The sequence below is a fragment of the Beta vulgaris genome, chromosome 3 (assembly GCF_026745355.1).
Source record: "Beta vulgaris subsp. vulgaris cultivar EL10 chromosome 3, EL10.2, whole genome shotgun sequence".
NCBI classification, from domain to species: Eukaryota; Viridiplantae; Streptophyta; class Magnoliopsida; order Caryophyllales; family Amaranthaceae; genus Beta; species Beta vulgaris.
Window position 1 is genome coordinate 15225300 of NC_079204.1, and position 18064 is coordinate 15243363.

The 18064-nt window shown below is 35.1% G+C and overlaps 2 protein-coding genes across 2 annotated transcripts; one reads left to right on the forward strand and one right to left on the reverse strand.

Annotated features, from left to right (window-relative positions):
* The first annotated feature begins 1011 nt into the window (after positions 1-1011).
* On the forward strand, positions 1012-1515 carry LOC125495510 (uncharacterized). The gene has a single exon (XM_048640253.1). It carries the CDS (start codon positions 1012-1014, stop codon positions 1513-1515), a length of 504 nt encoding a protein of 167 aa, XP_048496210.1.
* Positions 1516-2731: 1216 nt separating this feature from the next.
* On the reverse strand, positions 2732-7768 carry LOC104888868 (peptidyl-prolyl cis-trans isomerase FKBP16-3, chloroplastic). Its single transcript, XM_010673984.4, has 7 exons — positions 7616-7768; positions 6105-6370; positions 4377-4460; positions 4021-4070; positions 3637-3685; positions 3322-3396; positions 2732-3051 (listed from the first exon to the last, which is right to left on the reverse strand). The coding sequence occupies exons 1-7, from the start codon at positions 7653-7655 to the stop codon at positions 2935-2937; spliced, it is 681 nt and encodes a 226-aa protein (XP_010672286.2). The 5' UTR covers positions 7656-7768; the 3' UTR covers positions 2732-2934.
* Positions 7769-18064: the final 10296 nt, after the last annotated feature.

Below are 18064 nucleotides of genomic sequence, written 5' to 3' on the forward strand. Positions count from 1 at the left end.
ATGTTGACGCGTCGCTGGAAGTGGAAGGATGGGTTGGGCTTGGTGTTATAGCTCGGGATCATCTTGGTGGTGTTCGCTTTGCTGCTTTTCGCCGGGTCTGAGCCTACTGGACCCCAGAAATTATTGAAGCCAAAGCCATTGATATGGGTGTGCGACTTGGGAGAAGGTTTGGGCTCGAGAATGTGGTGGTGGAATCAGATTGCCTCAATGTCATCGCTAGACTGCAAAAGACATCCCTCTACCTTTCTGATCTGGATAATGTGTTGTTCTCTATTTTCTCTTCTAGCTCTCATTTTCTTCCTTAGTTTGGTCTCATGTGAAGAGAGAAGGCAATTATGTAGCTCATCATTTAGCTAAGCTAGTTCCTTTTGGAGTTGAACAAATCTGGGAGAACCATGCTCCTCGTGAGGTGGCTCCTTATATTCTTATGGACGATTTGTCCCATGATTAATCTAGCTTATGCTTTTCCCCTAAAAAAAAAAATATATATTATGAGACGGAGAGACCGAAAGAGCATTACATTTATAATCAAATATACTATCAACTAATCTATACGACTATACAAATATATTAAAAGGCGTGCGAAAACAAGAAACTGTGCCACGTGGCACTCTCCCTAAGGAATTCTAGTTCATGTAATCCATGTACAATAAAAAAATTAATAAATTGCATAGTATAGAATTTGATCTCGAGACCTCAAGTACATATACTAAAATTTTAATCACTAGGTTAAGTTGTATTTAGTTTTGTTATCCTAAAATATTATATTAATAAATGAAATTTTTTCTTACTCAGGGCATAGGCGCATAGCCCATTAGCTCGAGCCTAATAATTAGTTGTAGAATGTAACCACTGCATCGTTTATACTTTATACCGGCCAAAGGCTATGAACCGGACATTTCCCGGACCCACCATTTATCCTATCCATCCAAACTCCAAAGCAGTAGTAAACTAGTAACTAGTAAACATCCTGTACAACACAGAAGAGAGTAAGAGACTCTTGAGTCAAAAATGGGGATATCACCATCAAAACGAGTACGCCACCATTTCCGCACCACCCCAGAATTCACCTCATCCTGCAACACCATCTTCTCCGATCTCCAATCTCTAACTCAACAAACTTCCCACAACAACATCTTCGCCTACCAACTCTCCGACGCTTCCATCCGCCTCCACACCTCCCTCCTAAATTCTCTCTCCTCCCCTATCCTCAAAACGTGGTGTCCTTCACCTCCCTCACGCGCGCAAGTCGACGGCGCGTACCGATCACTTCGAAAGAGTTTTTCGGCGGAAGGAACGCTGAGTTCCGACGAGTTTCGAGAGTTTGCTGTAGTTTTGTTCGCCGATGCTGTTGTTTCGAATGCGTCGAGAATTGTGGCGAGTAGGGTTTGTGTTGGAGTTGCGGGGATTGGTGGAGTTGGAATGGTGGCCAGAGTTGGGGGTGGTTTGATTGGATCTGTTATTGGTGTTTATGCTCTTGGGGTTGCTACTTCTGTTTATGTTAGCTTGGGTTAGGTTAGAGTATCATTTCCAATATTTCTTCAATAATGTTTATTTTTGTGCTAATTATAATGTGTATATTTCTGTAACTAATTTTATTTTTGAACAATTGTATATTTAGCTTTTATCACAAATTCATAATGGTATATTTAGTGACATTGTATTGCTCGTTAATTTTTGTCTATTGTTTTCAGTATATGAACTTTTAATTAAGCATAAACTTTTAGTAGTTGGAAATAGGTATTGGTTGCATAGGAATTTTTTATCATACATCGAGTGTACTATGCAAAGCTCGTTTTTGTTCATTGCTTATTCGTAACCTCCAAATAAACAATATAATAGGTAAATTCTAAATGAACAAATGAGCAAAAAATAGTTTAGATGTACCACGTCCACGTGTATGGTACACGCGGGTGTATATCATATGACATTTAAAGTAAGAAATCAAGATTCAAGACCTCTTATTCAAACTAGATGGGGTGACAAGTAACGGTCCAAGCTCCAATAGTTCTACATACCAAAAGATCACTTATCTTAGCTATTCAGGATAAGCAGTGCAATTGTGAATTTTCCAGAAAAAACAAAGATACATTTTCACAGGAAGAGAATCCTCAGGAATATCATTTCCAGAACCACCAAAATATCCTTCATCACATCAGATTAGGCCTCGTTTGGTTCACATGGGAAGTAATTTCCCATGGGAATTTACATTTCATGGGAAATTATTTCCCTTGTTAATTTCCTAGGAATTAGACAAAATTGTTTGGTTGACACCATAGGAAATTGCATTTCCTAGGAAATTACTCACCAAGGGGGGGCTTGGTGAGTGATTTCCCATGTTTCATGGGAAATTCTATTTCCCTTGGAATTTGTATTTCCTATGCTTCTCCCATTTCCCTCCAACCAAACACAACACCCATAATGCATTTCCTAGGAATTTCTATTTCCAAGGGAAATAACTTCCAACCAAACAACACCTCAGAAACTAAACACACTCAGCCACTCCAATTAAGAAGGAAAATATCAGGAAGGACACAATTACAGAGGTTAAACTTGTGTATCCCTGGGGAATATTATACATCCTTGATACAACTCTATCCTCATAAGATATTCTGAAGCTAGAACAAGTTAGGACAAATCAGCTCCAATTATAGCACGCGCAGAAAAAATTTCCGGAAATACAGATCATAGGCAGACCAAAAAATTTCAGCATTTCTACAGATGCAAAAAGTGACAAGAATTCACATTCTATAATGGAAATATGCACAGCCAATTCAATAATAAGCTGAATTTATACAATTGCGGATATGTAACAAGAGGAATAATTAATTTGAAGTAAAAAAGAGCTATCAACTCTGTTGGCTCCCCACTTCCAGGTGCGGAAATAGGTAGAACAGGAAGAATAAGTAGGTGAGTTCATGAGCTATGCAGTTATTATTCGTCTATCTCCAGACCTGGTATGTACTCCAAGCTCACGTCAAAGACAACGGGACTACTTGGGGCAACACGAGGCCTTCCTGGAGCTGAGGTCAGCCCTTTTGGAAATGCCAACTGCTCAACAGAAGTAAAAACAAAGGAATGAGTTTTCGTACATCAATGCACCAATTGCAGCTAAGATTATAAGATTATGAGCCAGAAATGACCAGTTTCAGGGCTTAGTTATTGCTTTTTTATATAAAAAAAAAGACAGGAATAGGTAAGCTGGACTTGGGCCGAGCCTCATTATTATTAACATATGAATGGTGAGTAGATAAGCCACCAATACCACAAAATATCTGAACCAGGCGGGAAAAAAAGAGAAAAGTGTAGTAAAATGCTCACCGATCCTGGAATGTAAAGTCGCCGTTTACCACCAGCTTTCATACTAAGGAGTCCTTCATCAAGTCCCTTAATGACCTATTTTAGCAGTTGATTGAAACTAATTGTTAGATCAGTAGCATCATGATGAAAGGAGGTTGACTACTCCAATATTTAAGCTGAAAAACAGAACTAACAGAATTGATTTATCCAAAATTGGAATTTCACTCACTCATACAGACTTGCTTTTGTTCAGTATCCTAACACAATTATCAAATACTACCTATGGAATTGCCATTGCATAAATTTGGAATCATCTGAAGAATATCAGGTATTTACCTGGCCAGAGCCAACTCGAAAGATGTAAAGCTGTTTCTTCTCAAGTGAGCTGCAGCAACAGCAACAGGTTTGGCAGTGAAAATCTTGTACACAGTGCTTTAAAGCTAGAAGGAAGAAGTAACAGAAAAATTCCTAAAGAGATGTGCAGTACCAGAAGTACTCATTCAACTTATTAATAGGCCAGCACATAAGTTGGCAAAAAGGCATTATCACTTATTCTATTATCTGATGCTATGTGACAGGCCAGCATATAAGTTGGTGTTTTAGAAAGGAGCATGAGATAATCGTTCAACTATAAGATGAATGTACAATCAATGAAGATGAATCAACCAAAATGGGAATGATACCACTTAATTAACAGGGTTTAATAACATTTGTCATTACCTGTCAAAAATCTGTCCAGAAGGAACCATTGCAACATAGTTTGCAGCAACCTGCGATCAAACAGGCCATATGAAACTACCAAGAATAGGTCTGTAAAAGCAAATTCATATCACCTGTGAATAGCTTGGTGTAAGGATTTTCAAAGATATTTCACTCTAATCTCACACCGAATGTTCGTCATGTTGGCTTAAAATGATGTAGATTACGTAGGGATATATATCTGCTAAATGCACAAATTTATGCTCAAATAATTTTATTTATTAATTGTTGGACTAAAATCTTCGCAGGTAAAAAAAAAAGATGAGAGAAATATCTTACTCTCTTCTTAACTTGTCTGATCAAGCATTTATGTATACCTGAAAGCCAATTGGTGGACTTGGACCTTCACCGACCTTGATGTCTTTGTACTGCAACCCAGATTCAGTGGTCACCATGGGTACCTTCAACAATAGAGGAAACTCTGAACCACTTCAAGAAATATAAAGGAATGTCTATAGCAAAATCTTCTTTTAAATGTAAATTAAACCTTGCCCTAACAGGCTCACCCCCCCCCCCCCAAAAAAAAAAAAAGAAGGGGAGATGATCTAAGTTATGTCAGTCCAGCAGATAGATTATCAGCTAGATCAAGAACACACTTAAATAAAAACGTCATTGTATCTCATATATACTCTCTTGTCTTGCTCCAAAACCTTGTGGCTTTAGTATCAACATCAGAACATACGATCCAACAGGAACAGAGCTCTAAAACTTGGGAAGTCCAAACGGCCATACCCCTTTGTAACCACTTCAATGTTAGAGCATAACAATATCAATTGCAAGATTACATGAAGTAGGAAATTTTATTGCTTCACTATCCAATCTCAATCCAATCATTGAATGTGTATCTGAGCTCTGAAACTTCTTAATATAAAAAAGCATGCAACTGAGTGACCAACACTCCATGATGCTCTCTTGCTCAGATTCAAGCATGTAGATGATCATAATGATCCTAACATCTCTTTATGGATATTGTGTTCTAAATAATCCCAGAAGGGAATGGCTCATGGAGAAAATAGTTCTGCAAGACACTTCAACTTAGGAGGATACAAGAAAATAGGGAATGTTGTTTTTAAGGCTTCATTTACTCCAAATGAGTCTTTCACAAGTAAGTTGGCGAATTCTTTAATGGATTGGCTTCATCAAGTCAGAATGACATTTGCAGTGTAAGAGGCTCATCCATCCCCACACGGATAATGGATTCCATATACTTGTAGGCTTATAACACACATGGAAAGTGGCTGCTGTAATAGCCACAGCCCCACAGGTATGATTCAGGTGGTAAGGATTCACAACCATTTCTACTAACTATGATGGTTATCCGGAATTTGGGACATACGATGTGAGGGTAAAAGTAAATTCAATAATGCTATTGGGTACCTAGAGCCGCAGTTCAAACTTTGTTGCTATTGTTATCTAAGAGCAATCAAGTAATCAAGTTACTTAATATGGGTCACTTTTAGGTAAGTTCATGACTTCATACAAGGGTAAAATTCCATTATGGTGTTTGCAACTAGCAAGCACTTGCTGATGTATAGTGGTCCGTGGAAAGAGTTGGCTTTGAGCAGTGTATGTCCTGAGATCTCAAGACATCAGAATACAACAATTTTTTTTTATCATGCATACTTTACATGATTCATGAAGTCTCAAGCGTCCTTAATGTTTAGGATTCATCCATGTTATTTGGGCAAGCAATATTAAGTAATCAAGTTATCTAAGAGCAATCAAGTAATCAAGTGAAATGATGATGACAAATTCTTGTTGAAAAGAAAGAACAAGACATCAACAAGGACTATGCTTGGTTAAGAGTTAAGACTTCACGTAGCTGATGACAAATTCTACCAGACTACTGCTGTCAAAAATTCAGGATTGCATTCATAATGCATCAAGTGAAATGATGATGTTACATCGTTCATCAACTGGGTGCTCAATGACACCAACAATATATGCATGAACAGATATCTTCCATATAGCTACAACATATGTCAACGTGAGCAGACAATCAAATCTTCAAAATTTTATTAGAATGGGCAAGCAATCTCACCTACATTTTCAAGCTCCTTCTCACATGCATCATCACATATTCTAGGCTTTTCTTCTGGAGGCAAGCCTGCAGCACTAGTCTCTTGAGAGTCTATACTGAGACAAGAAAGTCCAAGAAGCAGCCCCATAACATTCCTGCGCTTAAATAGATTCAATCTTGGGCCTTCAATATATGACAATTCAGGAGCATGTCTCATATTTGAACATCGAATAATAAGCCTTTGTGCATTTTGTTTCGCCTTATTATGAAGATTCGTTGAAACACTTAAAGCTGAAAAACAGTACAAATAAGTGAGAATAGCTGTTTTTTCAAACAAAAGCACATGAATTTTTCAAGCTGGTTAAACAACCCCCCCCCCCCCCCCCCCTCCCTGAAAAAGGTAAAATTTTAACCCACAAGCTTCCACACTTTTTCAAAGCAGATTCAACTAGAAAAATGGCCAGTTCCTACTATGCTATAAACACTATAGTGCTTATAACAGTATTTGGTAGTATATAATCTGAAAAAAATAGTATACAGAAACCACATATAATTAACAATTACAAGCTATATCAAGACCAAAATATTTAGGATTTCAATATACCACTTTTCCATTTAATATACCACTTTCTTGAAATAGTATACAGCTCATTTTGTTGTTATCACCAATATTTGCCCATGTTTCCTATGAACTGGGCAAAACTAGCTTCAATTAGCAGAATGCAGTTGATTAGATTTAATTATACGCACATAGAAGATCAATAGCTATAGCAATCCAAATTATTCGAGATGAGAGGATGACCAATGTTAATGAACAATGAATTTAGCTAGTTCCAAAATGGTCTTCGATAATGTGAATCGGAAGCCTAGTAATCTCAGCATTATATCTAGATAGAGGAACCGTATATGCAGCTCTATGGGCTTACAATAAGAATTAAATACATTTCGTTAAATGATACTTCATATTATTCAGGGGTAACAATCATTTCCCTAAATGAACTTCATCTTACTTTAGGAATTTACGACATAATCATGCCTGATGCCCCCATTGGTGTTAATTTGAACTGAAATAATAAGAAAATGGGCAAATGGGTATTGTAAGTTTGTAATCCCTATTCCCTAACCCCCTTTCCTCTTCTTGTAAGTGATTCTAAAGGATCAAAAACCATAAAAATAACAAAAAAACCTGAATCTAATTACTGCAGGAAAAATGTTGGTCATGTTCCAAATTTGCATAGCACCTTAATTGCATGGTTCAAATCAAAAACAGCATTTAATTTTAAACTAATGAAGAGCAAGAATTAACATAGTAAATGAGGAAATGGGAGGTTTTACATGACATACTGAATAAAAAAGCGAATTAAACAGCACCAATTAATGTCATCCACAATGCTAAAATCTACATATGGGATTCCATATACCCACATCCAAAAGGGAAATGAAAAATCAAAAGAAAAGAAAAAAGATGGTAATTTGACAGTCATTTACACAAATTAATGAAGAAAGAAGAAGGGTGGTGGAGAGAGAAGGGTTTACCGAGAGGTGAAAGTAGTGAGGAAGCAGCCATTGTTGTCATGGTTCAAGCTTCTGTAAGGTAATCCTTTGTAGTTGTATCTGTAATTGGATAATGCTTCTTTAGTCTTGACTCTTCAGGTTGAGAAAGACGTAATTACCCAAAGCCTTGTTAGTGGCTTAGTGCGGTCGAGACTCGAGTTTTTTCGCCAGATATTGTCAAAAGGCGTTTTAATTTCCTATACTAGAATTTTTTGCACGCGATGCGTGCTTGAATTTGTTTCGAAACGGAAGCTCGATTTTCTTTGGTATAAGAGTCAAAATTTGAACATTAGACATACGAAGTATAATTATTTTTAGTTGCAAAATTTGATTGGTTTAGTTTATGTCACTTAAATCTCTCACCATTCTTTTTGTTTTTTTTTACTTTTCAAAGTTAAATTCTATGAACAAAATAGAAATTTTATTGAATTTATTTATTATTTCTAATATTATAATTTTTTAGTTGATTTTTGAATTAAGTACAACACTTGATAAATCGTAAAGAAAGTGGACACTTTGATTTCAAGTCAATTTTTTCATATGTTGTAGTTTGTAAGTGAATTTTTAAGTTTTTGTAAAGTTTCCTCATTTAGTGATTTGCATAACGTAAATTATGTAATTTTATGATTTTAGTTGACTTGTGAGTGATTGTTATAATTATATTATTGGTATTTTTGCTTGAAGCCCCTTTGATTTGTAAGTGAATTTGTAATTTAGAATGGAAAGGGGGTAACATAGTCTCTTCATTCGGGGACACCATAGATCCCCCTTCCCTTATATAATAGAGATATGTTGTAGTTTAATTCTTGAATGATATTTTACATAAACCTTTTTACCTTGATAATTAATCGCTATTATATAATAGCAAAAGATAGGTCCAAATATACGTAAAAGTTTCATCATATATAGAAAACACTTAAAAAAGTAAATAATTTTTTTCCTTGTCTTACTTTTAAATTCTGATTTCACTACAAATACACCTCTATTTTTTTATCATGACCCACCATTAATTGTGAATGGTTCTTGAGAATAATGATACTATGTAAGTAAATTTTTGTAAATGTTTTTGTATGTATTGACGTTCTAGGTTATTAGTTTTAGTTTGTATGTTTATTTTAAGTTTTAATAAAGTTTCCTGAATATTTGAGTGATTTGCGTAATTTTTATAACGTGATTTTCTCGATTGTATGAGTGATTTGTAAAGTTTCTTCTTTTAAGTGATTTGTGAGTGAGTGTTGTAAATTAATTTTCGATAGTTTTCTTTGAGTGCCGATTTTGATTTTCACATTCCTTTCGTAATTTAGAAAGGGAAGGGGGGTAAAATAGGCATTTCAAAAGAGGACACCATTGCTCCCCCTTCCCTTATATATATACTAATCTTTTGTGCACGCGATGCGTGCGATGATATTTTTAAGCCTAATTATTACTAAGTAGTTATGTTGGTTAGGAGATTGCTCTTTTATGACAAACTTGCATTCTTGTGTCATCTCTTTGAGCAAGATATCGGAAAATACAGATTTGTGTTTATAGGTAATTTTTGTGAGTATGTAATTGTGAATTGTTATTGAGAACAATGATTTGTAAGTGAATTTTGTGAATGTTTTTGTATGTATTGACGTCCTAGTATATTAGTTTTAGTTTGTAAGTTAATTTTTAGTTTTTGTAATGTTTCCTGATCATTTGAGTGATTTGCGTGATTTTTACAACGTGATTTTCTCAATTCTATGAGTGATTTGTAAAGTTTCCTCGTATAAGTGATTTTTGAGTGATTGTTGAAAATTGATTTCCGTTGGCTTGTTTGAATCCCCATTTTGGTATTGAGATTCCTTTTGTAATTTAGAAAGGGAAGGGGGTAAAATAGTCAGTTCAAAAGAGGACATCATAGCTCCCCCCTTCCCTTATGTAATAGAGATATGCCGAAGTTAAAATTGATTTCCTACCCATACCATTCACATATGACAGTACTAGTTATATATGCACGCGATGCGTGCGTCATCAATCTTATGTAGGTATATATAAATTGACATGTTTTTTTTTTATCTAAAATTATTTTGATAGTGATGTAAATTATTGAGGTTCTTTTATAAATGTTATTATCTTTTTAAATTAAAAGTGAATGATTTTTAACCTAGTTTAATACCGTCATTGTAAAATTTGGTCGATGATTTAATAATTTTCTTTTCAGCGACTTTAGTATATTTCTTTAACAATTATAGATGTTAATAAAACATATTGTTTGAACTTTGTAAATATGAAATATTATGTTATCACGATATGTTGCTAACTTTTTTTGGTTAAAGATTCTAATTGATTTCGTGAATTGATTGTGTCAATCTAGTTTGCCAAGTTATTAATGGTATTGCATATTCCATTTTTTGACCTACTCATATGGCAAGTTTCATTGATTCTCATTTTTTAATTTTTTATAAAAAGAAAAATATTATTTTAAATTATTAAAGAGTATTTTAGTCACTTCAAAAGAGGACACCACACCTCCTCCCTTGGCTTATATAATAAAGATAGTTGGAATTAATTTCCTACATACCATCCACGTAAGACAATATGTTATAATTTTTCTTTAATTTTTGGCAAAAACAAACCGCTAATAGTGTAAGCGGTTAATGATAAAACAAACTGCTACTTAAAGTAACGGTCAACAAGAGGAAACATATATGTACAAATTTCTAAAACTGGTGTAGCAGTTCCTATTGGTGACCTGTTGACACTACAAAAAATTGCTTATATAGCAACGGAAAAAAATATGTTGAGAAATTTAGTGAACGAAAATAATATGTTTCTAATGAGAAATGGAAACTTAGCAATGGAAAATAATATGTTTCTAATTAGAAACGAAAATTTTAGGGTCCCTTGCTAAAATAATTATAGTTGTTGCTATATGCAGTTGTTCAGTTATGGTAGCTATATAACTGCTATCTTGAGTAGCGATTTATGTGAGCCACACACCTAGTGATAAAAATACTACTATATCTCCTCATGATCATACAATATCATCAACTCCCAGTTAATTATGTCTATATTATCTTTTGTAATATTTTGTAATCTTCTACTACTTTTAGCTAGTATCTTCTTAGTATCAGTGTATTCTTTGTATATATACTATTGCTCTACTTAGATCCTAGCTCTAGCTTTATGTTGTATAAATAGCTTTGACCTTAGTGAATAATATCAAGCATTGTCTTATACTTTACATGGTATCCTGAGCAAAAGATCCATCTTTTTTTCCCCCACTAGCTATCCTATCTTCCCCATGGCAGGAGCCGAAAACCACATACCCAATGCCCATGAACCTTCCAAACCATTTATTCTCCTCAACTTTAACAACTGTATTAAACTCACTCCTCTCAACCATCTCTCATGAAAAACCCAAATTCATTCCATACTATTTGGTTATGACCTTTTAAAATATGTTGATGGCACCTACAAAGCCCCACCCGAAACCGTGACCACCGACTCTACCACTACTCCCAACCCCGCCTATCTTAGTTGGCAACGTCAAGACAAACTCATTATAGGTGCTCTTGTTGGCACTCTATCTCCCACCATTGCCCCTCTTATCATCCAAGCCACTACCTCTCATGAAGCTTGGACCACTTTAGCCACTACTTATGCCAACCCTTCCCGAGGTCATCTTCTTCCAATCAAAAATCGTCTTGACTCCATCACCAAAACTACTCAAAGTATGGAGGAATACATGTAAGCTATCAAGGTTTGTATTTCCCAACTTATTCTTATGGGCAAACCTATGGATCATGAGGACATCATTGCCAAAATTCTCAAAGGACTCGATCAAGACTCCTACAAACCCATCATTGACGCTGTTCGTGCTCGTGACACTCCTATCACTTTTGAAGCCCTCCATGAACATCTCATTAACCATGAATTTGAACTCTCTCGCACCACCACTCCTCCCACCTTTCCGGCAACCTTCCATGCAGCTCACCCGCCCCACACTTTCTCGTCACCACTTCACACCTCTCCACCCACGGCTCTTCTCCCTCGCCTACCACAACACCGTGCGCCCATCCAACCCCTTCAAAGGACGATGCCAATGGTGTCGCTACATTGGTCATGTTGTTTCCCAATGTCCCTCCTTCAAACAACTCTTTCCTCACATTGTCTTCCCCTCTCGCACACCACCTTCTCTCTCCACCACCAAACCCAACTCCACCTACTCAAGCAAACACCGCCAGTGCCTCTCACTCCGCATCTCCTTCATGGCTTATGGACAGTGGCGCCACCCACCACATCACCAATGATGTCAATAACCTTTCCCTCCATGCTCCATATGATGGATGTGATGACCTTATAATAGGAGATGGCTCCTCACTTCCCATCTCTAACATTGGTTCATTCTCTCTCTCTCTCTTCCCTCTCATACTTTTAAGTTTACTAATGTCCTTCATATTCCTTCTATAACTCGTAATATTTTATCTACTTCTCAATTTTGCAAAGATAATAATGCTTACGTTGTTTTCTTACACTCCTCTTTCTGTGTTAAGGACATCTCAACGAACCACACTCTCCTCCACGACACTCTTAAGGATGGCATCTATGAATGGCGCCCTCCTCCGTCTCTCTACACTACCATTGTAACACCATCCTTCCATTGGCATCATCGGCTTGGTCATCCCTCACTCAATGTTCTTAAAACCATTAGTAGTCAATTTTCTTTACCTATGTCTTCACTTTCTAGTTCTCCTTGTAATGCTTGCAATATTAATAAAAGTCACAAACTCCCCTTCTCCCAATCCTCTCTCACTACCACCGCCCCTCTAGAACTCGTTTTCTCGGATGTTTGGACTGCTCCCATTCTCTCTTATGATCACTATAAATACTATGTTATTTTCGTTGACCATTATACCAAATATGGTTCTACCCCCTTAAACGCAAATCCGACACCGCTTCGACCTTTCATCGCTTCCGTACCCTTGTTGATTTTTTTTCAATAAACCCATTCTACAACTTTACTCTAATAATGGTGGTGAATACCTCAAACTTACTCCCAATTTACTTAACAATGGCATCTCTCATCTCACATCTCCCCCTCACACTCCTGAACATAATGGCTATGTCGAACGTCGTCAACACCGTCACATAGCCGAAATCGGGCTTACTCTTCTCTCACACGCTCATCTCCCTCTCTCTTTTGGGCCCCATGCCTTCACCACGGCCACTTATCTCATCAACCACCTTCCTACTCCCACTCTTCAAAACAAATCCCCTTATCAACTCCTCTTCAATACCGACCCTAACTATACCAAATTACGGAGCTTTGGTTGTTTATGCTACCCTTGGCTTCGTCCCTACACCTTTCACAAAATGGAACCTCGCTCCACACCGTGTATTTTTGTTGGTTACTCCTCCACCAAAAGTGCCTACTTAGACCCCTCCACTCTTAAAATCTATACTTCCCGTCATGTTAAATTTATGAAACTCAATTCCCTTTTCACCATCTTTGCTCGACTTCCTCCTCTCCTACTGACATTACTGCCGACCAATGGTGTACTCTCACTCTCTCTCTCGTCTCCCCCCAACAACCCCTCCCCACACCATCTCCTGCCACACACCCACCCCCCCCCCCAATAGTCCCCTTCCTACCTCTTCTGCCTCCTCACATACCTCCTCCCCCACTTGTGTTTCTCCTACTTCCTCTATTACCTATACCACTACCGCAAACTCTACTCCCTCACCTCCACCTCCACCCCTCCTCCCACACGTACCATAACCACGCGTCTCACCAATAACATAACCAAACCCAAACCCAACCCCAAATACGCTCATCTCACTACTCTCACCCCTCCCCCTCTTACTCTCACCACGGCCAAACAAGCTCTCAAACACCCGCAATGGGCTGCAACTATGCTCGCCGAATATACGGCCCTCATTAAAAATGATACTTGGACTCTCGTCCCCTCTCATCCCTCTTACAACATTGTTGGTTGTAAGTGGGTTTTTCGCCTCAAATACAATTCTGATGGCTCTCTTAAACAACACAAAGCTCGCCTAGTTTCCAAAGGTTTCCATCAACGCCCTGGCATCGGCTACTCTGAAACTTTCAGTCCCGTCATTCGTCCTACCATAGTTCGCCTCATCTTATCTCTTGCCATTAGTTATGGTTGGTCCCTCCGCCAACTTGATATTAACAACGCCTTTCTCCAAGGTACCCTCACCGAAACCGTTTATATGGCTCAACCTCCTGGTTATGTGGATCCAACTCACCCCACTCGCGTTTGTAAACTCACCAAAGCTATCTACAGCCTCAAACAAGCACCTCGTGCTTGGTACATAGAGCTCAAAACTTTTCTCCTTTCCTATGGCAAGTTCAGGGGATTTTATTTGTTTTTTTAAAAGCAAAACCCTGCTACTTTTATATTTTGTACTTGGGTCCTTGTTAGAAAGCAATTGGCCTCTAACTGATAGAGGTTTATCACTCGGGGGTGCCACAATTTAATCCACCTCCGTGGCTAGTAAAAGGACACAGGTCAAAATAATAAAAAGAATTTATTGTGAATGTGTTGTTGAAAGTCAAAGAAAAAGCAAATATTACATGTAATGGGGGTTGTCATTTTTGACCAATGAGCAGTGTGCACCCAATTAGGTGCACCTTCTGCATACATTGTGGTAGTTACCAAGGCAAACAATCATTTTCTTACGCAACATCTAAAAAGGTTGTCCAAAGCTCCATAAGATCATAATTATAAGATAACTAGTTTTCCACCCGTGCAAAAATGCACGGGAAGTTTATTTTTTTGATTTAATTTTTTATATCAAATAAGAATGTGTATATATTATGTTATACATGGTAAACACTGCAAGTTTACATGTAGATTTATTGAAGAGGAAACACGAAAAAACCCTTTTATCTCAACGAAGTGAATGAACATCACAATGAATTATTAAATGACAATAATAATAAGAGTATTTTAAAAACATTTTGAACCACGTCTTTGTACTATACATTTGTGGTAACATTTGAGTTTTCACGTTCTTTATCAGCTATTAATGTTTTTCAACCCTTTTTGCTAATAACTCTTGATATGACAATATATATTTAAAATTATATAATACGTCCCTTGAAATCATGGTGTATCTATATTTATATAAATATGTAATGAAATAGTATAAACATAAAAGTAGAGCAGGCAACCAGCAAGTTGGGCTGGCAATCAGTTCAAGTTTGGTTGGATTTGCTTTCGGGTTTACTACACATTTAATAAACAGGTTGAAATACTCAACCCTGACCCGACCTATTTGATAAGGAATTACCCGTTGAACCCATTTAATCATAATTAGTATTATACAAAAATTAATTATTTTCTTAAAAGTATATATGAGAGAGTTCACTGTTGAAAGTATGCATGTTTAATATTTCTTATAACAATTGTGACCAATTTTAGCAATATATACTTTTTTAACCAAATTTTAGATTTACCAATATATTTTTCGAGAATTTTCTACATATATGTAAGTTAATAAAGTCAAAGCATGTCAATTTCGAGTCGAAAATGTCAACCTCAACCTACCTGTTTAATCAATGGGTTAGAAAATCGTCAAATTCCAACCTAACCTGCTTATTTTGGGTTAGGTTCTGGGTCGTATTTCGTATTGAGTTAGCTTTTGCAAACCCTACATAAAGTAGTGACATTATAATTTACACTGTATAGTAAATGTAAATTAACAAAAAATTAAAGAGAAAATACATTTTTCAATTTAGTTTATTAAAAAAATAACATGTAACTCATCTTATCAAATAGACAATAAATTTCATGTATATTGTAATATATAATTTATATATATGTAATGTATAAATTTTTCTTCTAATATATACCTAAGAAATGAATATAGAAATATCAGTTATTAATGTTCATCAAACCCTTTTTGCTAATAACTCTTGATATGACAATATATATTTAAAATTATATAATACGTCCTTTAAATCATGGTTAATATATTTATATAAATATGTAATGAAATAGTATAAACATAAAAGTAGAGTAGGAACCAAGTTGGGCTGGCAATCAGTTCAGGTTTGGTTGGATTTGCGTTCGGGTTTACTAAACATTTAATAAACAGGTTGAAATACTCAACCCTGACCCGACCTATTTGATAAACGAATTACCCGTTTAACCCATTTAATCATAATTATTATTATACAAAAATTTCATGTATGATATAATGATATATTGAATATATAAATGAATATATATTGTAATGTATAATTTTTCTTCTAATATATACCTAAGAAATGAATATAAATATCCTACACGATATTATGATCTTGTAATGAGAATCGTATAAATTAAAATGGGTTTAACCTTAAACAAAATAACTAAATGGGCTTGTTATCTAAAATGATATAATATTGTATTAAGAATAGTCTAAAATTGGCTTACAACCCGTGCGATGCACTATACTGAAATATAAATTATCTATAATAATCAGTATTATTATTATATATCCACATAAATGATTAAATGGTACTAAGTTAATAGCACATACATTGCTTAGGTTAATTTAATTAACTTTGAGTAACATTTAGTGGTCAAACTTGTTCAAACTCGCTTTAAGCTCACATAAATTTTCTTACAATGAATCTAATTGTTTATATCAATATTGTTACATATTAAAAAAATATCTATTCCCCTAGATAGCATGTTTCATTTGCGGGTCAGCAAAATATGTGCTGATAATTAATATTAATAACATATATCTAAGAAAAAATATGAAAACCCAAAATATTTCAATTTAGAAATTGAATATTTTGTGATATTTACATTAGAATCATGAAGTGATCATACACAACTAAATATTGAAATAATTTAAGAAAGATATAAATGAGAAATAAAAGATTAGATGGCTTTTAAAATTTGTTACTATTGACTTGCGAAATAATTTACATCTTGACTATTTGAGAAATAATTTATATTAAGATTATCTGGACCCGTGCATAATGCACATGGATTTTTTTTAGTTCTCAAATAGTTTTTTTTAATTCCAAAATTATTGGAATGACTACATTTAAAATTGAAAGATTATAAATTGTAAATTTATATTTCATGATATTATCTTTTCATTAGAGCTGTCAAAATTAAAGTTGATCCAATATGATAACCCGTCTGGAATCTAACCTGAAAATTTCGGATTTGGGTTAAAATTTTCAACCTGAAAAAAAAGATGGGTCAACCCAACACCGACCAGAAAAAATAATGGGTTAGGTTCAGGTTGAATTTTTGAACCTCAAAACAATCCGAATAATCTGACTTGAAGTGGGTCAAATTCAAGGCAGCCAACCTATGTTTATCTAACTTTATTAGACCAAACTCGTTTCTTGAATATTCTAAATTTGATTAAGTTGGCATTTGAATTCAAGACTCACTCAATATGTTGAATTACTGCAATGATTAAATTTAAAATCAGGTCATTTTGGGTTGGTTTCGGGTGAACCTGAAATTGAAAAGGTCGGGTTCAAATTCTAATTTTCGACCTGAAATCAGATCGAATCAAGTCAAGTTTGTTAGGGGTAAGTAACCCGAAATAGAAATCAGGTGAACTTGAAATTAATCCAACTCGAACTTATTGCTACCCCTACATTATTAATATAGACAAATGACACGTAAAGATAATTATTGTACACTACAATAATATCTAATAATAACGTACTCTACTGGAGTAATAATTAAGCAAGATAAAAAGTTATGAAAATTATCAATCCCGCAACTCCAAAATAAATTGTCTACATTATAAATCAAAATCTACGACTACGGGTAAGTTACATAAATGGTAATGTAAAATGGTAAGTTATATCAATATTAACATTGTTTATTATTAGTTAGCAACTATGCCGGAATTATACACAACTAATATGATTGTAAAGTACTTCCATTTGCTGAGTGAAACTTACAAATTTATAAGATTGTAATTGATTCATTTTACACGTGGCACTAAGAAAATGAGAATAAGTATAATGATGACATGTGGCGAAATGAGTAATAGCTTGACACATAGGCAAATTTTTCTAGCTTTATATATACTAGAGTTTTTTGCACGCGATGCGTGCTTGAATTTTTTTCGAAACATAAACTCGATTTTCTTTGCCATAAGAGTCAAAATTTGAACATTAGACATATGAAGTATAATTGTTTTTAGTTGCAAAATTTGATTGATTTAGTTTCTGTCACTTAAGTCTCTCAGCATTATTTTTGTCTTTTTTTTTTTACTTTTCAAAGTTAAATTCTATGAACAAAATAGAAATTTTATTGAATTTATTTATGATTTCTAATATTATATAATTTTTAGTTGATTTTTGAATTAAATACAGTACTAACTTCTAAATTCTAAACACTATAAAAAAGTAAATAATTAACTTCTAAATTCTGATTTCACTACAAATACACCTCTATTTTTTATCAT

Coding starts and splice junctions, on each gene's coding strand:
- LOC125495510 (XM_048640253.1), top strand. CDS start 1,012: ATGGGGATATCACCATCAAAACGAGTACGCCACCATTTCCGCACCACC.
- LOC104888868 (XM_010673984.4), bottom strand. CDS start 7,655: ATGACAACAATGGCTGCTTCCTCACTACTTTCACCTCTCG. Junction 4,461..6,104: donor GTGAGAAGGAGCTTGAAAAT/GTAGGTGAGATT, acceptor CTATTGTTGAAG/GTACCCATGGTGACCACTGA. Junction 4,071..4,376: donor GTCCACCAATTGGCTTTCAG/GTATACATAAAT, acceptor GTTTGATCGCAG/GTTGCTGCAAACTATGTTGC.